This window comes from Kazachstania africana, chromosome 4 (assembly GCF_000304475.1).
Source record: "Kazachstania africana CBS 2517 chromosome 4, complete genome".
Taxonomy (NCBI): Eukaryota; Fungi; Ascomycota; class Saccharomycetes; order Saccharomycetales; family Saccharomycetaceae; genus Kazachstania; species Kazachstania africana.
Genome location: NC_018943.1, coordinates 325,833 through 351,260, shown reverse-complemented (window position 1 = coordinate 351,260; position 25,428 = coordinate 325,833). Strand labels below are relative to the sequence as shown.

At 35.6% G+C, this 25,428-nt stretch overlaps 12 protein-coding genes and 2 non-coding genes across 14 annotated transcripts; 9 read left to right on the top strand and 5 right to left on the bottom strand.

Moving 5' to 3' along the window:
• Positions 1 to 16: 16 nt before the first annotated feature.
• On the top strand, positions 17 to 1,204 carry OKP1 (Okp1p; the record flags this gene model as incomplete). The annotated part of the gene is made up of 1 exon (XM_003956908.1): positions 17 to 1,204. The coding sequence occupies one exon, from the start codon at positions 17 to 19 to the stop codon at positions 1,202 to 1,204; it is 1,188 nt and encodes a 395-aa protein (XP_003956957.1).
• A 331-nt stretch (positions 1,205 to 1,535) lies between these two features.
• Positions 1,536 to 3,752, top strand: PBP1 (Pbp1p; the record flags this gene model as incomplete). Its single annotated transcript, XM_003956907.1, has 1 exon — positions 1,536 to 3,752. The coding sequence occupies one exon, from the start codon at positions 1,536 to 1,538 to the stop codon at positions 3,750 to 3,752; it is 2,217 nt and encodes a 738-aa protein (XP_003956956.1).
• Positions 3,753 to 4,282: 530 nt separating this feature from the next.
• ATF2 (alcohol O-acetyltransferase) lies at positions 4,283 to 5,887 on the top strand (the record flags this gene model as incomplete). Its single annotated transcript, XM_003956906.1, has 1 exon — positions 4,283 to 5,887. The coding sequence occupies one exon, from the start codon at positions 4,283 to 4,285 to the stop codon at positions 5,885 to 5,887; it is 1,605 nt and encodes a 534-aa protein (XP_003956955.1).
• A 1,086-nt stretch (positions 5,888 to 6,973) lies between these two features.
• ERG1 (squalene monooxygenase) lies at positions 6,974 to 8,452 on the top strand (the record flags this gene model as incomplete). The annotated part of the gene is made up of 1 exon (XM_003956905.1): positions 6,974 to 8,452. The coding sequence occupies one exon, from the start codon at positions 6,974 to 6,976 to the stop codon at positions 8,450 to 8,452; it is 1,479 nt and encodes a 492-aa protein (XP_003956954.1).
• Positions 8,453 to 8,801: 349 nt separating this feature from the next.
• Positions 8,802 to 9,230, top strand: CBP4 (Cbp4p; the record flags this gene model as incomplete). The annotated part of the gene is made up of 1 exon (XM_003956904.1): positions 8,802 to 9,230. One exon carries the CDS (start codon positions 8,802 to 8,804, stop codon positions 9,228 to 9,230), a length of 429 nt encoding a protein of 142 aa, XP_003956953.1.
• Positions 9,231 to 9,276: 46 nt separating this feature from the next.
• KAFR0Dtrna5G lies at positions 9,277 to 9,347 on the bottom strand. The gene has a single exon. It is a non-coding gene; the product is annotated as a tRNA-Gly (tRNA).
• A 1,128-nt stretch (positions 9,348 to 10,475) lies between these two features.
• CAC2 (Cac2p) lies at positions 10,476 to 12,083 on the top strand (the record flags this gene model as incomplete). Its single annotated transcript, XM_003956903.1, has 1 exon — positions 10,476 to 12,083. The coding sequence occupies one exon, from the start codon at positions 10,476 to 10,478 to the stop codon at positions 12,081 to 12,083; it is 1,608 nt and encodes a 535-aa protein (XP_003956952.1).
• Positions 12,084 to 12,145: 62 nt separating this feature from the next.
• Positions 12,146 to 12,583, bottom strand: KAFR0D01690 (CUE domain-containing protein; the record flags this gene model as incomplete). Its single annotated transcript, XM_003956902.1, has 1 exon — positions 12,146 to 12,583. The coding sequence occupies one exon, from the start codon at positions 12,581 to 12,583 to the stop codon at positions 12,146 to 12,148; it is 438 nt and encodes a 145-aa protein (XP_003956951.1).
• A 633-nt stretch (positions 12,584 to 13,216) lies between these two features.
• Positions 13,217 to 16,309, top strand: KAFR0D01680 (uncharacterized protein; the record flags this gene model as incomplete). Its single annotated transcript, XM_003956901.1, has 1 exon — positions 13,217 to 16,309. One exon carries the CDS (start codon positions 13,217 to 13,219, stop codon positions 16,307 to 16,309), a length of 3,093 nt encoding a protein of 1,030 aa, XP_003956950.1.
• Positions 16,310 to 17,500: 1,191 nt separating this feature from the next.
• On the top strand, positions 17,501 to 17,574 carry KAFR0Dtrna2N. Its single transcript has one exon. It is a non-coding gene; the product is annotated as a tRNA-Asn (tRNA).
• A 171-nt stretch (positions 17,575 to 17,745) lies between these two features.
• PSH1 (ubiquitin-protein ligase PSH1) lies at positions 17,746 to 18,819 on the top strand (the record flags this gene model as incomplete). The annotated part of the gene is made up of 1 exon (XM_003956900.1): positions 17,746 to 18,819. One exon carries the CDS (start codon positions 17,746 to 17,748, stop codon positions 18,817 to 18,819), a length of 1,074 nt encoding a protein of 357 aa, XP_003956949.1.
• A 424-nt stretch (positions 18,820 to 19,243) lies between these two features.
• KAFR0D01665 (uncharacterized protein) lies at positions 19,244 to 19,411 on the bottom strand (the record flags this gene model as incomplete). Its single annotated transcript, XM_003956899.1, has 1 exon — positions 19,244 to 19,411. One exon carries the CDS (start codon positions 19,409 to 19,411, stop codon positions 19,244 to 19,246), a length of 168 nt encoding a protein of 55 aa, XP_003956948.1.
• A 1,198-nt stretch (positions 19,412 to 20,609) lies between these two features.
• HSH49 (U2 snRNP complex subunit HSH49) lies at positions 20,610 to 21,248 on the bottom strand (the record flags this gene model as incomplete). The annotated part of the gene is made up of 1 exon (XM_003956898.1): positions 20,610 to 21,248. The coding sequence occupies one exon, from the start codon at positions 21,246 to 21,248 to the stop codon at positions 20,610 to 20,612; it is 639 nt and encodes a 212-aa protein (XP_003956947.1).
• Positions 21,249 to 21,899: 651 nt separating this feature from the next.
• FAA1 (long-chain fatty acid-CoA ligase FAA1) lies at positions 21,900 to 24,005 on the bottom strand (the record flags this gene model as incomplete). Its single annotated transcript, XM_003956897.1, has 1 exon — positions 21,900 to 24,005. The coding sequence occupies one exon, from the start codon at positions 24,003 to 24,005 to the stop codon at positions 21,900 to 21,902; it is 2,106 nt and encodes a 701-aa protein (XP_003956946.1).
• Between the last annotated feature and the right edge of the window lie 1,423 nt (positions 24,006 to 25,428).

Here is a 25,428-nt window from a genome sequence, read left to right as displayed (position 1 = left end):
ATTGATCGAGTCGAAAATGAATGTTCTGGAAGATTTAGAGAATGATTCACTAGATGATGATATGTTAGACAATAACAAGGGTCAAGAAGAGAGCAATACAAATAGCTCTTCACGAGGAACGCCTGTTAGAAAAAGTTTATTTTATAAAAGTTCATCACCAGTACCAAACACGATAATAAACCGCAAGGAAACACCGGATGTCATTTCCTCAATGAAAAGGATAAGGTTTTATGAAGATGATACTACTAACTCAGGTTTTATATCACCCAAAATGAAGGAGGTGAAAAAATTGACATTAAATCGCAGTAGGCAAATTAAACTGAACCAATTGAAGAGGCTTAAAGATACGAAAACATCGAAGATTGATCCATGGGATTTTAGAAAGGCACTAGTTTTAGAATTCACACAATTGCTGAACTCAAGCGACGATCATGAAGATGAAGAAGGTGATAACATTCATTGGAAAAAAATCAAAAAGGAATTAAGTAATTCTATTATTCAATTGGCAGAAGTTAACATGAAAGGGGCCATTCAAGAAGTATTTAACAAGTATAGTTTTGAGCTGACAACTGTTTTACATGGCGATGGTAGTGAAACGGATAAAGTTTTGAAGACAAAGGAAACTCTTATGGGAGAAATCCTTGGAAGAATGCAGGTTAGCCTAAATGGATCTAAATTACCCGCTGGTACTGATGATCAAGACATGGATGTCGAATACATTGTTGCAAAGAGAAAGGTTATACAAGAAAGGTATATGAAGGAACTGAAAAGTTTAGAGAATCTAGAAGTCGAGATATTCAAGCAAAAGGAGAAGCTGAAAGAGACCAGAACATTTATAGAGAATCTCAAGCAAACTAATACGCAAACTTTAACAAACAAGCTAATAAATAACGATCTTCATCCAATTTTAAACAAAGCTATTGAAAATGATTATGGTATTATCAAACCGGACAATGGACTTTCGAATGATTTATCTATTTATAAAAAGGATATTGCACAGTATAATCTACACATTGAGGACGTTTCCATTGACGATACAGTGCTTCCGAAGGCACCCGTCAGCAGTGAAGATGTAATATCAGCGTTACCATCGCTACGTAAATATAGAGAAGCAGCTACCGCGCTAACTGAGAATATATCTAGGTTTTTGAAGGATCAAGATGATATAGTGCGAACACTAGCCTCAGCAAATGAAACTATATAGTATCAATTAAATACTTAATATAGTGGAACTTCTCATTGAAGATGGTACAGGTTTGTGCTTTTGAACGAACTTATTACCTTTGCAGGAAAGGCCCTATCTGTTTTTTTTTTCCGCCAAAAATTCGATCAAAAAAAAATTAGGTGGTCGCTTGCTCTATGTATTCACTTCTGGAATAGTGTTTACTTGACAAGAAGGACTCCAGCTTTCCTAGTAAATCTAAGCTATATAATTAGGTTGATATTTTGTACAATCTAGTGGTACTAGAAGTTTTCTTCAGAAGTTTTCCTGGTTATTTTTCTATAAATAAAGAAAGTGTGTTTACTAGTTTATAATGAAGGGAAATTTCAAGAAACAAGAAAATAAGAGGTCTAGTGTCAACTTCTCTAAGGGAAATAGTAATAATTCTTCTGGGTCATCTACTTTTTTTGAATCTGCTGAAACTTCGAGACAATTCAATGACAGATTAGAATACCTTTTAGCGAATTCTATTGGTAAGGTGATTGTGGCTACGGTTAATTCCGGTGTACAATATCAGGGTATCCTCAATGCATGCAATTTAGAATCAACTAGTGGTATTGACCTAGTTTTGGGAAATCCTGTCAAGATACCCGCTCAATCCGGTGCGGAAGATGGATTAAAAGCTGAATTAGAAAACACTCTCTTGATACGCGGGGATGATGTTGCTGAAATTGAACTAAAGGAGATTGATTTATCGTTGGATGAAACAATTACTAGCCAGAATAAAAGTACTGAACCAGAAGCAGTTTCTCTTCCAACTCCTGCTCCTGAAAGCAGTACTGAAGAAAAAGAGATCACCCCCTCCGCTTTTAAAACAGACGTCGATATTTCGGGCGCTAGTAAGACAATTAAGGAACGTGAGTTGCAAAGATGGATGCCTGAAACAACATCTGATATTGGAACTGCTCAGAATCAAACTTTAGAGGAATCCTCCTCAACGTGGGATCAATTTGCTGTTAATGAGGAGAAATTTGGTGTGAAATCAACTTTTGATGAGCATTTCTACACAACGAAAATTAATAGAGAAGATCCGAACTATGCAAGAAAAGTCAAGGAAGCTGAAAGACTAGCTAAAGAAATCGAACAACAGGGTTCTTCGGGAAATATTCATCTTGCTGAAGATAGAGGTATAATAATTGATGGCTCAGGAATGGATGAAGAAGACTTATATTCAGGTGTTGACAGGAGGGGTGATGAATTACTAGCCTCTCTTAAGAGTAATGCTAAACCAAGTAGCCCAATGAAGGCTAACAAATATGTTCCTCCTGCTTTGAGAAACCAACCGCATCACATGGATCCTGCGATTATATCATCAAGTGCTGCTAAGAATATGCCAGCGTCAACAGGTGCTGGCATTAGAGGTTCAGCACAGGCTAAAATCGTAAATAAGGAAGAATTGAAAAAGTCCGAGCCTTTGGAGCGTAGTGAAGAAGTGAAGGAATCCGTGGACAGTAAGCAATCCGAAGATGTTACAGACGATAAAGAGGGTGTTAAGCCAGAACTTTCTGCTAAAGAAGCTCAAATTGAAGAATTGAAAAAGTTCTCTCAAAAATTCAAAGTTCCTTACGATGTTCCAAGTGATATGAAAAATGTATTAAAGAAGCCACAACAACAATCATCTTCAGTTAATCAAAAGCCAAAGCCTTCTTCAAAGAACGTTAAAACAACTTCATCCCCATCTGCAATGCAAGCTAAAATAGATACCAAAAGAGGTAGTAGTAGTTCTCAAAGTGGCCATACCCCAGTTCACTCGCCACAAACGAGTAGAGCTAGCGCTTACTCGAGAAGACGTACACCTGGTTCATTCTTTGGCTCTAAGAAGCCCCAATCAGGTGTTAACAAGAAAGAACTTTTTGTTAAGAAGTTTAATTTCTTCTTATCATCTAAGGAAGCACATGAAGAAAAACAAATGGAACCATTCCTAATCGAAAAACCATATTTTGCAACACCAACGTGGACAGGCACAGTTGAAGAGTCCTATAAGACTCTGTTTCCCGACGCAAGAACAGCTATTCAACAGGCTCAAGAAAGGTTACATCAACGTCAAATGCATGCCATGGGAGTAGGCAATCCGATATTTGGGGCAGGTGCACCAGGTGTTCCAGGTATGAACGTTGGAATTTCTGCTGGCGGAATGGGGATGATGGGACTTCCGATGGGTCCAGGCGGTGCAGCTGCAGGTCCAAATCCAATGGTAAATAGCTTCGGTAACGTTTATATGCCCTTCCAACCGCAGCCTATGTTCTATCCAGGTATGGCGCCAATGATGCCAATGATGACTGATGAAAATAATACCAATGTCTCTCCACAAGCTGCTTCTCCTGATCTTCCACCTGCTTATATTAATGCAGGTGCCCCACCTTTTGGCTATCCAGGCGCTATTCCGCCATTTCAGGGTATGATGAATAATAACATGCCAGGGGCTAGCGGATATAAACAGAGTTACCATGGAGGCCATAACAGTAGTCATCATCACAGCCATCGTCAACACGGACACAGAAATAACAATTCAAGTAACCGTAACCAATAAGAATAAATAGTACTTACATGAATGATATAAATTTGATATAAATCTAAATACAAGGCTCTTTATTTTAATTTTTCTTGTTTATATTATATTGGTATATCATCGCCTTGCAATGAACGTTATACTTCAACCGCGTCTGAAAAGCATACCAAATAAAACAAATAGTAATATTTATTCTTAAAATTACTAAAAAATAAAAATGTCATGTAATACTCTTTCTTATACTGTCCTATCTAATAACGTCTGTCTTTAACTGTTTTCCCTTATTTACTGTGTGAGAACTAGCCATATGACGTTTCCTTGAGTCTTTACTGTTGTAGAACTTGACACTCGTTCCTGTTGAATATCGGACAAAAACGTCACTAAATTATACGATGAGAAGAAAACTGAAAAAAATCATCAAGCTTAATAAAATACTTTTCAAACAAAGAGGATTAAAATACTTTCTATTTTTATAATGTTTGTTCTATTAGTTTCTTAAGTATCAATTCGATTACGTCTTCTAATTATAGTACTCAAAAAATAAAATAACTATGGGTCTGAGTACGAAGGTTGAAGAGTCGGTACGTGAAGTTCAATCACAAAGCGATGCTAGCTCTATAGCACTCTTAGAAGATCCTGTTGCTGAATATGATATTCCACAAGAGTTGATTGACCGGGGCCATGCAAGACGTATGGGCCACTTAGAAAACTATTTTGCAATGTTACAAAGACAAGAACTATACTCGAATTTTGCAGTCTATTTGAAGATGAATAAATCTGTCTCAAGAAACGATTTAAAACATGCATTAAGAGAGGTGATTTTGGAAAATTCTGTACTAGCTCATACCATTGTACCAAAATATTATCCCGATCATGAAGCCTTCTATAAAAGTGAAAAATATTTAAATGTTCCATACCCAAAGCATGATTTTATGAAGATATTACCGAGCTTATCTCTGGAAGATATTATAATAAATGATCAATCGGAATATACAGAGGTGGTCAACAGTATTATAGATCAATTCGTGAAGGACAATGGTAAAATCACAAATAAGTTGTCCGAGATAGTTTCCAATATTTGTATTCCGATTTACGACCAATCGAGGCCAAATTGGAGATTACTTTGCTTACCAGACAACACTGATGAATATTCTAACTTTGTGTATATCAGTAATCATTGTTGTTCTGACGGAACCAGTGGTATCAATCTTTTCCAAGATTTAGTTAAAAGTTTGAATGGTAAGAAGTCCCCTGAGATGACTTCACCAGACTCGTTGATCTATAATTATGAAAAAGATTTTGACAAGATATCAAAGTTACCAGCTGCAATTACTGATAGAGTTGATTATAGACCAGCACTATGGAAATTACCTCAGTTCATGCTATCCACACTAGGAAAAGTATTTTTCAGTTACAAGTCTCCTGCTCCAGTCAGTACTAAAATCAATATGTCTAAACCACAACCAAGTTTCCATAATATTTTGAATTTCACTCCTGACGAATTAAACAAAATTAGAATTGCAATTAAAAAAAACGCTTGTACCATGACATCCTTCTTGCAAACATGTCTATTTATAACACTAAAGGAGCATGGAATTTTTGCGAACAGGAAATGGAATGAGTTTGGGTTTGATATAACTGTACCAAGCAACACAAGAAAGGATTTACCAGAAGAGTTAGTGACTTCACAATACAAATATGGTTCAAATGTGGGTGGATTACATTATTCCTTTTTAATTTCAAGTTTTATTGCTGAGAACTTTTGGAAACTATGCTCATATTATTCTGCAGTATTGAAACAAGCTGACTTTTTACGTCCTCTTGGTACAATCATGTTGGATTTTGTAGTCAATAAGCAAAATATTGATTCTATGATTTCCGACTCTTATTTAAATAAAAAGAGAGGAGGAATAATTTTAAGTAATGTTGGTTATTTCGAACAGAATGACGACGAGTGCGAAATTTTAGATTTAATGTTAATGCAAAATGTGGGTGGTTTAAATTTCTCTTATGCCGTGAATATCTGTAGTACTAATCTTGGTGGTATGAATATTTGTTTGAGTATCGTCGAAGGGACCTTAAAAGATAGAGATGATTTCAATGCCTTTTGTGATGAATTGAAAACTACAGTAAGACAATTTTGTGACATAAATTAATCATAAACAAGTAATAATTTCAGTAAATATATACGTATCCTATGAATACATATTTTTCCATATGCTAATACTCTAAAATCGAACTAAATGTGTGATGATGCTCTATAATGTAAGATCACGTGGGAGGACACTATTAAACTTTATCAATGCTGGTCGTATATACATCTAGCGTGAAAGTTAAACTTGAATTTCAAAATAACGGCGATAAGAATATAACGGCAACATATATGCGATAACGACATAAACGACGACGGAGAAAAAGAAAAAGAGACTCATAACGTGGTAAGAATGTTCGTAGAGGGTCGTTTAGCAAGATTGTACGAATAATAAAGCGAAAGAGAGAGAGAGAGAGAGAGAGTGGATGTGACGAAAAGTGACATTCGAAAATCAATTTAGCATTGCCAATATCAATAATCCTCTTGATATTGGGAAATCGCGCCCTGCCAGTACAAATGAGGTAACATCCATAAGGCCAAGTATTTGGTCTCATCATCATTGGTATCGTTCATTACTGAAGCACATACTAAGCCCAATCTATTTTGGTCGTGTCAAGGTGATATGCGATGTAAATTACATGTGATTATTTAAGAGATCGACCCGACCTAATTCTTCGGATCAGTTCGCCGCACGTCTTTTTTTGAGCTGTTTTTTTTTTGTCGGACCTTGTGGCAGTGTCGACCGATTCAGTCAGTGGGTTATCCTTCTCTTTTTGAACGTTTCAAAGAGATAAAATTCAGCCCTCAGCTCGCGCACACACCGCAGAGAGCTGATGGTTGTTAGTAGCACATCTCTCTTTACCTTGACGGAAAGTCTCTTTACGGCTCTCTCATCTTGCTCGTTTGTGGAATACCAGGCTTTTTTTCTATTTACAGTGTCAATTATCTCACTTAATTCCTCGAGGACACTGAGCAAAAAAAGGAACGGCCAAGGAAGTGTATTTGAAAATTTAAATTATATATAAATATTAATTTTTCATTGTTGTACCAGTTACGTATTACAATAATAAAGGTCTTCTATCTCGTTAAATTCCATTTCAATAAACTTAAGTGTTTGTAGGCTTCCCAAAGAAAACATATAAAAATAACAATGTCAAATACTGATTTATTTAATGCCGATGAAAGAAAGGTTTACGATGCAGTCATCATCGGTGCCGGTGTAATTGGTCCATGCATAGCCACTGCACTAGCCAGAAAGGGTAAGAAAGTCCTTATTGTTGAGAGAGATTGGGCTGAACCTGATAGAATTATCGGGGAATTGATGCATCCAGGTGGTATTAGAGCTTTGAGATCTCTAGGTATGGTTCAAGCTATTAACAATATCGACGCCATTCCTGTCACTGGTTATACCGTCTTCTACAATGGGGAAAAAGTTGATATTCCATACCCTTACAAAGCTGATTTGGAACCAGTTGAAAAATTAAAAGATTTAGTCAAGGATGGTAATGACCAAGTCCTAGAAGATGCTACAATCCATAGAAAGGACTTCGAAGACGGTGAAAGGGAAAGAGGTGCCGCTTTTGTTCACGGTAAATTCTTAACTAATTTAAGAAATATGGTTGCTAAGGAATCAAATATTACTCGTCTCCAAGGTAATGTTATCGAAGTCCTAAGAAACGAAAAAAGAGAAGTCATCGGCTGTAAAGTAGATATCGAAAATCGTGGAAAAGTCGATTTTAAAGGTCATTTAACCTTTGTAGTTGATGGTATCTTTTCACATTTCAGAAAGGAATTAAGAGACGACCACATTCCTGCTAAGGACTCTTCATTTGTCGGTATGGCTTTATACCACGCAAAGATGCCAACTCCAAATCATGGCCATGTTATCTTAGGACCCCAACACAGCCCTGTTATCTGTTACCAAGTTAGTCCAGAAGAAACTAGAATCCTATGCGCTTACAATTCAACAACTTTACCAAAAGACTTGAAATCTTGGATGGCTAAGGACGTTCAACCATATATTCCTGAATCGTTAAGACCTTCTTTCGATACTGCATTGGCTGCCGGAAAGTTCAGATCTTTACCAAATTCTTACCTACCAGCTAAAATTAATGATGTGATGGGTTTATGTGTCATTGGTGATGCTCTAAACATGAGACACCCCTTAGGTGGTGGTGGTATGACTGTCGGTTTACAAGATGTAGTCTTATTGATAAAGAAGATTGGTGACCTAGATTTCTCTGATCGTACAACAATCTTAGATGAATTATTAGATTTACATTACGATAGAAAGAGTTATGCTCCTGTTATAAACGTCCTTTCAATTGCTTTGTATGCACTTTTCGCTGCTGATAGTGACAATTTGAGAGATTTACAAAGAGGATGTTTCAGATACTTCCAAAGAGGTGGCGATTGTGTAGATACTCCTATAAAATACTTAGCCGGTGTAAACCCACATCCCTACCAATTGACACGCACATTCTTTGCTGTCGCCCTATATACAATTTATCTCAAGTTTGAAGAACGTGGCTTCCTTGGATTACCAGTTGCATTACTAGAAGGTATTATGATTTTAATCACAGCTGTGAAGGTTTTCACTCCATACTTGCTAGGTGAAATAATGGGATAGGTACCCTCTTTTCCCGTAAGGTCTATTTTGTATATATAAGAAAAAGATTAGGTATTTTACTTTAAGCAATATTGATCCATGTTCACATATGATAACTTATATGATAGCAACATGTTGGTTCTTATTTATTTAATCCTGACTGCGAAATTTTTTTGAATTCTTGTTCCTTACACTCTTCACATTAGTTTCCAATACTAAAAATCAATCAATTGTCTTGTAATACCGTTAAATTTTTCTTGCGATGTTACTCCGAAATAAGGTGACTGGATCTATATTTCCTATGAAAAAATACCGTTTCATAGGAAATTATAAAATAGCTATATTGTAGGGCAAAGCAAGAATAAGCAACATGGAAAGACCATTATGGGTACGGTGGCTTAAGGTTTACGCATATGGTGGTGCTATAATATTAGGCGGGGTATTACTTTTCAAATATACGACACCAACTGATGAAGAATTAATCAACTCTTTTTCACCTGAAGTTAGGGCCCAATACGAGAAAGATAAGGAAATACGTAGACAAGAGCAAGCGGAGTTGATGAACATCGTGAAAAAAACAGCTTCAAGTAACGATCCAATATGGAAGACGGGACCTTTAAGGACACCTTGGGAGAGTGATTCCAAAAATCAAGATCCCTTTGATCAGTTTCAAAAGTTGAAGGCTGAAAAGAAACAGAAAGCAGAACTTTTAAGAGTGCAAGAAGAGTTGCAAAAAATCCAGCAGCAGAAACGAGCACAGCAGAAACAGCAAGGGTCTAATAGCTGGTGGGGTTCTTGAAATAGTGATAATAAAATAATTCTATTTATTAAAAAAATAAAAAAAATGCGCAAGCCCGGAATCGAACCGGGGGCCCAACGATGGCAACGTTGGATTTTACCACTAAACCACTTGCGCTAATTGATGTTAAAAAAGCGCGTTCACCAGAATGGGGTCACTCTGGCGATAATCCTACGAAAACAAAACCACCAGTGCTGTCCAACGTAGATATTTAAGTGATCCACAATATATGCGTATAATACGCAGAGCCATAAATTAGAAGAAGGGCTTCAGGGTCTTGTTTACATCGGATGCATTGCATTGAAAGATGGAATAACTCTTTCTTGTCAGCTTATTTAAACAATAAATCCTCAATAAAGATAAAGCAGATAACTGAGAAATATATTCATAAATGGGTACTGACAAAAATTCGTGGAAAGTTTCTTCTAAATTTTTTTTGTTCTATAGAATCTTGACTCTTCTACCGATCCTTGAACATTTTTATTTAGTATTCATACTATAAGACATTTTTCTGGTAATATCTTATGGTATTGCACTCTGGTGAAAGTGCCCCAGACTCCCAAATATATGTTATTTTGGACTTACTATCAATGTATTCTGATGGAGGCGCTGTTGAAATAAGTTTTCTGAGAAATTTTGGTCGAGAAACCTTCAACCGAAATGTCGCTAATATGATTTTGGTACTACCGTTGTCGTGAACTGCGGACATACTAATTTTCACAACAGCATCTATTGTATTGCTCCCTTTTATCACTTAAGAATCGTATGCTCCTCTTTATTTATGCTCTTTTGAACTTTGTGCATCAAAACTTAGATTATCATAGCTATTGAAAACATCTCTGCTGAAAGCATGCGCTTTATGACTGTTTTCAATGTCACATACAAATATATACATGCACTTAGCTGCAGTGATAGAACTCTATATCTCTACATTGATCTTCAAAGTTGATCAACGGTAGAACAAAAAAGAGCGAAGTTATAAAACCTATTGACCGCTACTCTCCACTCTTTAATTAGGACAAGTGAATTTGATTTATAAAGACCTAACTAATCTTGTGAGAAACATATGTCTATATTCGTTGCTGACTATCGTAAAGTCGCCATCTCGAGAACCTGTCGCCATCGAGTATGGTTCGCGCGATGGAATCAATTATAAGACACGCGTAAATAAATTGAATTGGAAGATGAACAGTCGTACAATGAATATTGCTTTGCAAAACCTATATAAGTCCAGCAGGTAAAATAATGGAAGCTTCTAATCTACAAATCTACTGGCATGAATCTCAGCCTGTCTATAGTTTATGTTTTCAGCCAAACTACGATACATCAAACACGACAAAGAAATTATTCACTGCAGGTGGTGATAATAAAATCAGAGCATGGAATTTGGAACTAATAGAGAGTCCAAACCAAGGTAGTAAGCAAATAAAAAAAGTTGATACTATTGACTTTTTATCTTCTTTACAACAGCATGAGCAAGCGGTTAATGTTGTGCGGTTCAATTCTGATGGTACAGTTCTTGCATCCGCAGGAGATGATGGTCAAATTATTCTATGGAAAAGAAATGATGCTGAGGCTAAACCAGTACCATCTACATTTGGGGCAAGTGAGAGCGATGGTGAGTTTAAGGAATCATGGTTTGTTTGGAAAAGGCTCAAGTCCTCATCGAACTCAGAGATTTATGATTTATCATGGTCTCCTAATGATAAGTATGTTGTTTGTGGTTGTATGGATAATTGCATTCGTATTTTTAATATCGAAACAGCTCAATGTGTTTCCAATATAAGAGATCATAATCACTATGTTCAAGGTGTTACTTGGGATCCATTAAATGAATATATACTATCACAGTCAGCTGATAGGTCAGTAAATATCTATGAAATCATCTTCAACAACACTAAAGATGAAATTAATGGCTTGAAATTGAAAAATAGGATAGTGAAAGGCGAATTACCCAAAAGAGGATTGAACAGCGATGGAACTAAAACACTTGACTTATCCTCAATGAAATCGTCTTACCTATTCCATAATGAGACATTACCATCTTTTTTCAGAAGACTAACGTTATCTCCATGTGGGAACCTTCTTTGCATCCCCGCAGGTATTTTCAAGACAAGTGAGAATGCTTTGCCTGCAGGCTCATCAAAGGAAAGTGGTAGTGGTATGAACAACCCTGAGGTGAGCAATTCAGTATACATATATACAAGGGGAGCACTTAAACAAAATAATGGAATAAAACCAGCAATCGCTTTACCATATTTGGGCAAAGCAGCTATAGTAGTGTCGTTCAATCCAAATTTTTACCAGTCAACAGAGGATAAGAAAGCTTACATTGATGTACCATACAAGTTGGTATTTGCAATTGCTACTTCAAATGAGGTGCTCATATATGACACAGAATCCATAGAACCTATTTCTATAGTAGGAAACCTTCACTACACACCGTTAACTGATCTAAGCTGGTCTCAAGACGGTGCGATGCTTATGGTTTCCTCCACAGATGGGTTTTGCTCATACATTTCAGTAGATTCCGAACTATTTGGCATTAAGTTATCAGAAGAGAAAAGAAAAGAGTACCTGAATAATGGCCTGAAGTCTTCAAATGATAGCTTAGAGGACAGCACCTATAAGGAAGGGAAACTGTCTACAACAGAAAATACCACAAGGACTGATATCGTCAACATTCTCCCTGTCAAGAGGAAAAATCCTAGTAATGCACAAGACACTTCTTCCCCATCTTCTGTCAATACAAACTTAGAAAAGAGCACTCTAGAAAATGATGATGGGAAGGTGGAAGAAGGTTCGCCAGCAAATGCAAAAAAGAGGATACAGCCCACTTTGATAACACTATAGTATACAGGTTCGATGCACATATATGCATATATAGGTAATTACGTACAGAAACTATTAACCGGTCATTCTAATTTTTGGTCTTGACCAGGTAAAGTAAAATCATCACCTCTTAGGACGCTTTCCATCGTCTTTTCAATTGAGCCGGTTTGCTCAAGACTATGTTTGATTTGTGCTACACTCAAATTTGGAGCCATAGTTTGAACAATTTCGATCATTCCCTTTGTCACTGGTCTTTTTCTTGGTGTTATTGTCTCCTCTTCTTCCGATAATTCGTAAGTTCCATCAATTGTTTCTCCATTTTCGTCTTTAACTTCAATAGACGATTGAGTTACTTTCTTCTTGATTATTTTAGAGCCAACTGCACCCTCACTTAAGCTCTTAGATTTCTCTTCAGCTACTATTTTCACTTTCGAACTCTCTTTAGACTGTTCATTCACTTTCTTAACAATGAAGAATGCTATGATGACAACAGCAAGATAGATTTTCGTAGAAGTATCCATGATTTTAACCTCCTATACCGTAAAGTATAAACTAAACTAAAGTCCTTATGCAAACTTGGCTAAACTAGCCCTCTCTGTGCCTCTTGGTGAGTTTTCTACGACATCCTAATCGTTAATCGAGAAACCCTAATACCAAGCACCCATACAAAGCACTTAAGCGAATCAGGGCTAACACGTAAAAACATGCAAGTAACGAACAAGAAGATAATTAAAAATGACAAATGTCTCTTTAACTAATAGAACAGCAGTTGCAATGTCCTCTACCCACACATGACATCCAATTCCATTGTGGAAACCATCAAGACCTATTATTAGTCCTAATGATACCCGTCTTTTGCGATGCCAATTTGGTAAAGACTAATCAGGGCCAGTTGGGAGGAGGGCTTTATTAGGCCGAGTTTTCTGCACAATTAAAGCATATTGGAAAAAATTACGTTATTTACCCAACTAGTGGAGATTAAACTTTTTTCAGAAATAGAAATGGGATAGGTATCACTTTCAGGAGTTTAATTCTCAAGACGAGTTGTTATATAATCAAAAATAACTTTTCCCGTAAGTACTTTCGAGAACAAGAATAAACCACGGATATAGCTGAATTTAAAAGTATATTATAACGGATTTTTGCATTGAACAATGACCATTATCGTTGCATCGCTATTTTTGCCATACAAAGCTCAATTCGAAGTAGACGCTACTACTTCGAATGAAACAGTGCCTCTTATCGATTCAAGTTTGGTGAAGATTAATTCTACAGATGTCGGTTCTAAAAGAAGACAAAGCAATCCCGGAAATTCTAATTCCCCTTTTCTTCATGGTAAGAAGAACATCTCACAGGAAGATGTTCATAAGTCTCCTGAGCCTCAAACTACAACCGAGGAAAACACTTTCAAATCAGATGGGAGTCTTACTTCTGAGCAATTTATAGAAAATTTGACCTCTACCACGGGAAACGCATCAAATGTTGTTTCTTCTTCAATTGATACTAATAACAATAAATTGAAATCAGTTGAGGAGTTTTTTTCCTCTTCGAAGAGTTCATCGTCTACGACTAAGGATGTATCTCCTCTGCCATCGGCAGCTTTCCAGAGTGATAGTCCACCTGTTTCTATTCCTTTAGATGCTATTCCTAAATCTACTGTCATTACCCCCAAGTCTAGGTCAAATCCAGATATCAATTCTGCTGTGATGAATATTAAAAAGGTTCAACAAAGATATCAACAGTTACATAACTTACCATCAATGAAAAGAACGTCTACTGCCCCGGTACAAAGAAAAACATCTTTTGCACCTGAAGGTACTAATATCGAGACTGTTAACGAAGAGGATGAGATTCTTCAAGATGATTCCAGTTCAGAAACTGTCTCAAACCATAAATACCACGTTCCAAAATTCGGGGGCTATTCTCATAGATCAAAATTGTCTTTTTTAGGCAATTCTCTTGAATTATTCAAGCAATTACCATGGAAAATTGTTCCTACTGAAAAGGGTAATGGAGCTTTGAAAAATGCCATCAATATCGCTGTAAAAGAGAAAACTCTTACCGAACCGGTCTCTTGGGTAGGTACAATAGGTATTCCAACCGATGAAATACCAAAAGAGATATCTACAAAGATTACGGAAACTTTGCAAAATGATTACAATGCTGCCGCTGTCATTATGGATGACGTAACATTCAAAGGTGCTTATAAAAATTTCTGTAAGCAAATCTTATGGCCAACTTTACACTATCAAATTCCTGACAATCCAAATTCAAAGGCTTTCGAAGATCATTCATGGAATTATTATCAGAGTTTGAATCAAAAATTTGCAAACAAAATTATCGATTTGTATAAGGATGGTGATACAATTTGGGTTCATGATTACCATTTAATGTTGGTCCCTGAAATGGTAAGAAAAGCTATTCCAACAGCAAAAATCGGATTTTTCTTACATGTATCCTTTCCAAGTAGTGAAGTCTTTAGATGCTTTGCCCAGAGAGAAAAAATTTTAAAAGGTATTTTAGGAGCAAACTCTGTTAGTTTTCAAACAAAAGAGTATGCTAGACATTTCTTACAAACGACAAATAGATTACTAATGGCAGATGTTACTAAGGATGACTTGAAGTACGCCGGTAAAATTGTTTCTGTAAATTCCTTTCCTGTCGGTATTGATGCGTTCCATTTAATGGACCAATTGAAAGAAGAAAAAGTTTCCAACTGGAGAAAGTTGATTAAGGAAAGGTGGACTGATAGTAAATTGATTATTTCCAGGGATCAATTTGATAAAATTCGTGGGATAAGTAAAAAACTGCTGGCCTATGAAAGATTTTTAAGAGAAAACCCCCAATACATTGATAAAGTTGTTCTTATCCAAATTTGCCTAGGAAGATTGAAAAATGATCCCGAATTAGAACGTCAAATTATGTTGATTGTCGATAGAATAAACTCGTTATCATCTGATATTAGTACATCTCAACCAGTCGTTTTTTTGCACCAAGATTTAGAATTCGATCAGTATTTGGCTCTGAATTGCGAAGCTGATATGTTCTGGGTTAATTCATTAAGAGAAGGTATGAACTTAACATGCCATGAATCTATTGTTTCATCAGAAGAGAAGAATTCGCCTCTTTTACTTTCTGAATTTACTGGTTCGGCCTCTGTCTTAAAGAACGGATCTCTCCTAATAAATCCATGGGACACAAAAGATATTGCCAATAAAATCAAACTTGGTTTAGAAATGCCAACTGATGTGAAGAAACGTAACTGGAAAAGACTCATGAAGAGCGTCATTAACAATGATTCAGATAATTGGATTTTATCATCATTACAAAGTATTTATACTTCTTGGGAATTCAATAAAGAAAGGTCAACGGTCTTTAGTTTATCACACAAAAAGTTGTATTCCGATTTAAAAGAAACCAAGAAACATTTGTTCATCTTTAAAATTTCAGAACCACCAACTCCTAGAGTTATTTCCACTTTAAACGATTTAAGTTCTCAAAACATTGTTTTTGTTTTGAATTCATTCTCAAAAACCACATTGGAGACTTTATACGGTCGTGTCACCAATTTAAACTTGATTGCTGAAAATGGTGCATACATAAGACTAAACGGTTCATGGCACAATATCGTCGAAGAAGTCAGATGGAAATCTGAAGTTGTAAAGATTCTCGATGATAAGGTTGAAAGATTACCTGGCTCCTATTATAAGATAGCTGACTCTATGATCAGATTTCATACTGAAAATGCCGAAGACCAGGATCGTGTTTCAGGTGTTGTAGGTGAGGCAATCACTCATATTAATACATTGTTCAATGATAAAGGCATTCACGCATACTTCCATAAGAATATTGTATTCGTGCAGCAAAAGGGATTGGCTTTATCTGCTGTCACATTTTTGTTGAGATTCTATAACAGTACTTCAGATGCTAGTGTCATCAGGGACATTAATGATGACAAGAGTAACTTACCAATCACGAATATCGAGGATTTTGCTAAGTCAAGCAATGATTTAAGTAGTTCGCAAGACCTTGTCGATTTTGCTTGTATCACAGGTTCCTCTTCTCCAGTCATAGAACCATTATTTGAACTGCTGAAGCAAAAGATCAAAAAGGGCAGTCTTAAGTATGCCCACAGTATTGTATATGGTGAATTGACATCTACACACGCAAAGGAACGTATAAATGGTTTGAATGAATTATTTACTATTTTAGAGTATATCTGTAAGATGAAAAAAGATAGGATATAATAAACATTTAAAGTAAAATATATAAAGCATATACAAAGAAAAAAAATCCTAAAGCTTAACTATTACTTAGAAAATTTCATGTGTATTTTTTGGCCTCTCACCGGTAGCTGGGATCAAAAGCTCTTTCAATTTTTACATTGTGCCCACTTCAGAGGATTGTTGTCGCAAAGTCTTGATTATAGCGCTTTATAGCTCACTTACTTTCGCGAGCAAGCAAGTATCACAGCAAACAAATTTAAAAGAGCTACCATGAATTTACTATATATTAAAGATATATTCGGAGGCATGATTGTATGTAATGTTTACAGAGTAGTTATATTAACGGTCTTGCTTGAATACTTGGGTATAGTCTTTTCGAGAAAATAGACAAAATTGTAGCTACTTGGGCAAAACGTCACTTGGAACTTTCCTACTATAAAATACTAGTCTATTGACATTCTACTGGGCTTCTACGGTTGTATATATGCTAATGATGTATTAGTTATCTCTAGAGCTCCAGGAGGTGAATAACAAGTCTTCTACCATATGTCAGTAACATTAATAATATTAATATTATGCTTAATCTATATGCCTCCTGTGTATTACCGACGTGAAGGAAAATCAGAGGATGCTCCCTTTATATTATTTCGTTAATATTGTTCACGTTGTGGATGTCAGTCAAGTTAGTGAAGTAATTCTTATTAATCAGTGGTTATACCAAATAATGTACTGGTTATATATAAAATATAATCATAATATAAAATAATATAAAGTGATACAAACTTTGATCAAACTTCAGTGTTCACCTGAGTATTTATACCTTTTCCAAAATATTTTGATTTATGCCAATTATCATGTTCTAGATTTATGAGTCAATACGTTGTCATAATTATCGTACCATAATTATTGCATGATAATATCTATTCGTGTTTATCACGCCATATATGGTTCGTGTCAATACATTGTAGTGTTTATCACACCATAATTATTGTTCATATCTTCTCTAACATTCTAAATTTGTTATTCTAACTATCAAAACATTGAAATGTCAGTATATTGCCATTTTCAGCAATTATATATGAGATTTCTTTTGTTGCTCTACTTTATTCCTCGCCAATGTCGATTGTTGAAGTCACACATTAAGCAATGACATGATGGATATTATTCACCTTGTAGTAGTGATCTTGATCAATTCAGATAATATAAAATTATGACTCCATGGCCAAGCTGGTTAAGGCGTGCGACTGTTAATCGCAAGATCGTGAGTTCAATCCTCACTGGGGTCGCTTTGTTTTTGCTTATTAAAATATTTTTATTTTTTTAACTCCAAGTCCTAATAATGCTTTACAATATTTTGCATAGCTGTGCGATACATAGAAATTTGGATCTACACTCATCGATTCACCCATTTCAAATTATTCTATCATATTTTGAGAAACGCAATTACCCATAAAACGATGTCTTTCAATGAAGTTAAGGATCTTATAAGTAATAAAAAAATCAAAGCTAAAACGGAAAGACGTATTCTGTTGCAGTATATCGAAACAAGTAAATGTAATATTTGTCATGAGATCTTAAGCATACCGATGATGGTAACACCATGTGGCCACACTTATTGCTATGAGTGTCTATTGACATGGTTCAAGAACAATGAGAATAGGGAGCTGAATTGTCCAGATTGTAGAGTTTCCATAGAAGTTGAACCATGTTTTAACTTCTTCCTGCATTTAAATCTAAAATTTTTGATTGAGTCAATTTATAAGAAGAGGAAGAAAGAATCCAAGGTATCTGAGTTACTAAGAGGAAGGGAACAAGATTATATTAGATATCATAAGGATAAAAATGCCAATAATATGTTTGATAATATATTTAAGAACAGCGCAGTGGCCATAAATGATGTGGACGATGATGGTATTCCACGATGCAGCAACTGTCATTGGGAATTAGATCCTGATGATATGGAAGAAGATGAGAACGTATGCCCCCACTGTCACAGCCGTATTAGGAACATTGTAATAAATGAACGCGGTGCATCTACTAGAGATAGACCGTTCGGGAACAGACCCGAGAATGAGGATGAATACAGTGAAGGAGAGTATGATGAGATTGTTGATGAGATACGACCCGAAGATAGTGATACAGGAGATGATAGTAACGACGAGGAAAGAAGAGAAGAAGAAGAAGAAGAAGAAGAAGAAGAAGAAGAATACGACTCTGATTTAGATTCGTTCATTGAGAATGATGAACTTGCCGAAAATAGTGAAGAATTGGCTAATGATAAAGTGGAAAGCGCATTTTATGAAGTTGACGATGACGAGGAGCATGATAGTGATTTCTACGAACATAACGATGAGGGATTTGTCAGTGGAGACAGTTTAAATGAAGAAAGTGAAAATGAACTGGAGCAAGAGCCCATCGAGGTGGAAATTGAAGAAGAAGAACAAGAAGAAGATGATGACGACGACGAATCTCAATACAATAAGAGTCGTAAAAGAAACAAAATACAAGTAATATTAAGTGACGACGAATAAAGCACACTCTTTCCTTATTTCATTGGAAACTCACATATGTATATTTTCACACAGCCAATTATTTATTTAAAGCATACTGTTATAAATTAAAGCTGAGAAGAAGATAGTCATGATTATCAAAATGTGATACAATAAAAAAATTAAATTATGTGATTACATAAAAGAAGATTCAATACAAATTAAAAGTAAAAATATAACGAATAAATAATGTAATGGTTAAATAAAAAAGTTACATTAGAAAAATCTTGATAGAATATTGAATAAAAAAGGTATTTTTTTGAACTAAAAAAAATTTGAATTGATAAATGACAATTTTTTCTAGTCTTTTTTGTTATATTAAATATATGGCATTTTGGTTTTTTTTTGCTCTTTCTTAAAATTGGTATCATATCAAAATTAATTAATGACTGAATTAATTAATTGATTAGACTAAGAAAGCCAAAGCTCCAGCCAAAACAGCACCCGCAACACCTACGCTCGCCATATTACCTTGAGCAATAGCGGCGGCCGCACTTGAAGTGGAGGTCGCATTATTTTGAGCCTTGGCTAAACCAACTAAAGCGACGCTTACTAAAACTTTCTTGAATTCCATTGTTTGCTATGTCTTTTTTTATATAAAATTTGAGCTTGATTTACTATGAAACAGAAATAGTAAATAAAATGGTATAAAATTATAGTACAAGATCAACAAGGGCCAGCAATTAGAGTACTTATATACTTTTTTTTCCCTCATTTCCCTAAGCCATAGGGAGCCACTCTTCATTTCAGTTTTTGTGGCAAAGGGAAATCAAGTCAATCAAGGAATAGGTAATAAAGTAATCACATCTTTTTTTCATTTTCTTGTTGTGGCTAGTTGCTAAATTCCCACTGAATGAGATGATGTAGAAATTGCTAGTACCTTTCACAGTATACCTATTTTTAGACGACACTTTATTTTCCTTTCTTATTTACCTTTGATCCTCACATACAAACAGAAACCAATTATTAGGGAACATCTATTGTTAGTGGTTGAAGAAAAGGAGGAGTACTTTTCCTGTTTACCCTAGACAAGATACCATGCCGATTTGCCAAGCCCCATGACCATCATCGCCACTACCGTTATGGACAATCCATCTGGTTGCGGATGTGTACTTTCCAAAGTTTTCTCGAGGGGATACGGTTAACCCGTTAAAAGGCAGTTAAAAAGAGAAATACTACATAATACAAGCATTCCTATCTACTTTATTTACTATTGGGTGGCTTGCGTTACCACTATCTTTTTTCCCCTACTTTCCTATTTTGGCGGACCTTTTTTCTCAGCAATCAAGCCTTTCTTACTATCCACATTTGTTTTTTCGTACAAGAACCCAGAACCGCAAGGTGATCGATCACTTTACGTCTGAAGAAAGGTCATTTTTTTCCGCAGCAGATCAAAAAGAGTAACACACACAATGCAAAATGAACCAACGAATCTCTAATTGCTGTAATGGGCAATCTAGGACGAGGGTCTTCTGCCTTTGAAAGGATATAGCGTCCCTCATTTCCCTTCTCCAACAAGTCGAGAACCGCAAGTCTAGACTCTTTTGACCACAGAAGGGAGAATATAGTATAAGCCCCTAAGGGAGCCATCACGTGTGGTTTTACACTATTGACTCAATACGCAACGTATCACAGCATGCCATCACGTAAAAGTGCCGTAGCTATATGGATACGGAAACGGATAATGGAGCACCACTACTCATACACTCACCGCTTGAGATATTTGTACCCTCTCTTGCGCCGTTATCTCCACAACGTCATCACCATCCTCATCATAACAATCCATTCTTGATAGCTTCTCTATTAAGTAATCTATCAGTATCGGTTCCATATTTCGTATTACCCATTGCGTTCCCCTTCAACGCATACTCTACACTAATTCTTTTATTCACAATTAATTCATTGTTCAATTTATCAATGGCCAGATCGCTATCCTTATAATCCCTAAAGTGTACGAACCCGCATCTCATGCCGTTAGACATGGTAACAATATCAGAATCTCTAGCCAACTTGCCAAATTTGCTACAAATCTTATTCAGTTTCATAATGTCAACACTCTCATCAACGTTCTTGACGATAATCTTCGCTATAGGTAACATATCCACATCAATATTCTTATTAGTACCATTTGCATTAGCTTCCTTACCATTTTCAGATTTCCTTATCTTTAGAGATCTCTCATATAAGGAAACTAAATTTGTGTTGCCAAAGAGTTTCAATACGTAATCCACTGTACTGTCATTAAGAAACTCTATAAACGCATATCCTTGATGTGTATCTAAAACCTTATCTCTAGGATAATTTATTTTTTTTATCCTACCAAACTGGACAAAGAGTTCATACAAATCTTCTTTATTCACTCTTGGATCAATGTTACCAACGTACACCGTCCTTTCTTTACTACTACTCATCACCTGGTGCTTTCTATCTATCAAGTTGTTAGTTTATTTGAGACTATTTTTTCCTGTGAAAAACCACAATCTCGTATCGTAAAACTGTAACAGTGGCAACTGACTACACGCCTACCTCATTTTCCTTTTCCTCCATCTTAATGAATTTAATCAATCCAATTTTTTTCATTTTAGCGAAATGAACGACGCGTGGGATTCCCCGAGAATGTCATCGATGTGCCAATTTTTTTTTGTTGAGATTATTTGGTAAAATGCATGAAACTCTTTCTACTAATCTATCTCCATGATTGCAACTGCAACACAAATCCAAGACTCTTGCTTATGCAGTATAACACATACACTCCATATCATCTTGCATTTGTTGAGATTTTCTTTATAAACGATCCATCAATCTTGACATATCTCTAAATGAGCCAGGAAAAAAAATTCAACTATATATAAAGCTGCGATATTACTTTGATAATATTTGGTAATCAAGTAATCTAGTAATCTAGTAATTTTTTTTTCAATTCTTCATATTATTTCTTTATATAAAATTACAAACAGCTAACTATTAAAAGCAAATAACTGGTACATTATGATTTGAGAGAAAAGAAAACCATACAAAATTTTTATTAATTGAAAAAGAAAATGAATGCAAAATTTTGTGTCTCATTGATTATAGACCTTTTCGATATCACTCTTAACAGAGGCGACGATCTTGTTTCTTTTTAGTTTCTGAGCAGAGGTAACATATCCATTCTGTGGTGTCCATTCTTCATTAACGAAAATTGTTCCTGCAATTAATTCGATACCATTTAAGCCTTGCTGTTTCGCGGTCTTCAACATGTCGGTATAGACGGCATTTTGTAATTGTTTATTTTCTTGTAACTTATGTTCAATATCATTTTCCTCACCTTCATCAATGACACCCATACTCTTGGCTAATTTAGTGACTGTGCCCCAATTTGGCACTACAATACTCACTGGTTTAACTTTCGTTGGGTCAGCGTAAACAAGAACATTCGAAACATACGAGTTCGATCTATAAACTGATTCTAATTTTTCTAATGCGACATATTCACCATTTAATGTCTTTACTAAGTTTTTCTTTCTATCAATAATCCTTAAGTGACCCTTTGGTGTCCATTCACCAATATCACCGGTTTTAAACCATCCGTCAGCAGTCAATGCCTTTTCCGTTTCTTCTTTATTTTTATAATATTCTGTTAGAACATTATCACCTTTAATCCAGACTTCACCCTGATTATTCTTGGCAAAATATCCTAGTTCAGCTTCATCAACTAATTTAACTGTAACACAACCTGTTAAATCACCAGCAACACCGAATTCAAAATGTGATGGGTTCATGATAGTACCGTTTGCTACTGTTTCAGTTAGACCGTAACCGATTAACATTGGCGCCACAAGAGTAGAAATGAAAATTTGCGCATCTGTACTAATTGGAGAACCACCGTTCAATAAAAATCTTAAATTACCACCGGTAGCTTTTCTAATTTTCTTAAAAACTAAATTACCAATGGCATCACCACCTGGGATTCGATAATGCTTCATATTAATTTTTGCATGGTAAGCGGACCAAAAGATTTTTTGACTAATAAATGGCAAGTCATCAATTTGACTTAATATACCTTTTCTGACAGTTTCCCAAACGGCTGCAACACCAACCATGACGGTTGGTTTGAATGTGGTAAGATCACCTTGACAATTTCTGACAGAAGAATTAGTTAATGTCTTCACAGTAGCATACCCAATACAAGAACCCCATAAAAACGATAATAATTCGAATGCCAATTCGAAAATATGAGCCAATGGTAAGAATGAAATGATACGATCATTTGGATGTAATTCATGGCTCACTGTTAAATTGGCACCGCCAATACCTGCAACAATATTGTATTGTTTTAAAACGACACCCTTTGGCTCACCTGTGGAACCTGAAGTGTACATGATACATGAGAGATCATCTCTCTTAGGTGGGTGTATATCGATCAAAGCTCTATTTTCTTTACCTAGAGCCATAATGTCATCGAAACTATAAAGTTCTAAGTCTGGCCTAATTTCCTTTATGTTATCAATTGCACCTTTGGCGTTTTGATAAATCTTACCATTTTGTCTCTTATCATTTGGATCGATTGGTTCACCGTATATTAAGTATTTGATTGATGGACAATTTTTCAATGGATTGATCAATTTTGGTAAAAGAGCATTATCTGTAAAGATTGCAGTTGATTCAGTTTGTTTAATAGAATGAATCAAACCACTTTCTCCGAGAGTATCGTAAGCGGTAACGATTGGAATAGATTGGGATTGTGTTCCTAAATACATTTGCATCCATTTTTGGGATGTGGAGGCGAAGATGTGTAATCTGTCTGTTGTATTTGGTCTTAGACCAATTTTATTCAAACCTTTACCTAAATCATGCATAATATCAGTCAATTCATTGAATGTGATATATCTATAATCTGATAATTCGTAATATAACCAAGTTTTATCAACTGTTGTCTTCTTACCATCGATAGTCTTTGAAATTTGTTTTTGTTCTTCATAAACCTCAACAACATCTCTCCAACCCATAGCCTTATTATCCTTACCTCTTTGGAAACATTCCAAAGCTAATTCGTAGGCTGTATTACACTTAAAACCTCTTGGTCTGACAAGTGGAGCCTTTGCAGCCATAGCATTTCTTCTTGGAGCAGTTTCATGCTCATTGGCAGGCTCACCGACTGGAACGGTGTATTGTGGACGAGTAAACATGATTATCCAGTTACAAAAGTCCTTAATTAGTGAGAACTGAAAACAAATGAGCGTGAAGTATGCGTATGTATGTGTTTTTCAATTCAGAGAGAAATACTTTTTACTATCGTAATATATACGTATTTCTAGAAAATTGATTTTTTTGAAAGTTTAAAATTGAAAAGAGAAAAAGAGAAGAAAAATTCGCTTATTTTTTTTTTCTTTGTTTATCGCTCTGTTAAATTTCTGATGTGTCAATAATTCTTTGAATATCTGTGAATTTGAACAATTCTCAGCTTATTACTTTAAAAAAGACGGAAGGCCACAAGAATTGAAGATGTATATGTTCCTTCAATTAGAATAAGTAGAAAAAATGATTATTTATATACGCAGGTTACAAATTTTCTGGCGGCATTTCGAAGGAAAATGGTAGTCTGTTGGGATCTGGTGACCCTTTTATATATACTGCTCTTGTTTAACTTTGCTCAACGGATTTATTCAATGGGAACAGGTTAATTACAGCAAGTGATGCTCCATTGGAGGGGGGCTAAATTTGGGGTTTTGTTACCATTCTTGACTGCTTGCTGTAATCTTTATGGTTGCTTTTTAAACAAGTGATTTTATTTCGCATGTGAAAAACATAACCAGGGATCTATAATTTTCACATGTATAATCATCATATACGATGACGGCGGTGAGGAGATGCATTTCTAGTTACTATTTAGCGAAAAATCAGTGCCACAAGAGATGCCACAAGAGATGCCACAAGAAATGCCACAAGAAATGCCACAAGAAATGCCACGACCATGAACGAAATCGTACTTTTACAGTATCGCATTGCCATGATGAAAAAAGGATCGAGGGATGTGAAAGGTTATCTTAAAAAAACCTCTGTGAGCGCTATTCCCGGATAGAAGACTCATATTTGAGCTTATTATCCTTGATATAAGAAACATCTAGTAAAGAGCCCCTGATGTGCATTCTCGATGGCCTCCTTGTTTCCACTTCGAGTGGGCTTCGGCACATCGTAAGGATGAGAAATAAAAGCGCAAAAACCAAGATTCGAAGACCTCAATTGAAGATCTAGAAAAACGTTTTAATATATTTCTTTATAATTTTCTACTTTTACAAATGTAGAGCGTATTCGGAATATACATGGCTTCTTTCTTTTCTTCCATACTATCCTTGAAAATGTGCAGTTGTTGGGACAGTCCGAGAGCTTCATTAAGAGTGAATTTCAGGCTACTTGAATATTGATACGGAATCTCATCGGCGCTTCTTGTGATTCTCCGTTAGATGCTCTTTCATTTTCTAGAAATTCCTTTCGGACTTCAATTTGTTTTTCCGTTCTTGCTACGTTCAAAAATTTGTAAAATATGCCTCGGTAAATTAAAAACCTTCGAGGAAGAAATCCTTGAAGAACAATTTGAGCGGCAAGAGACAA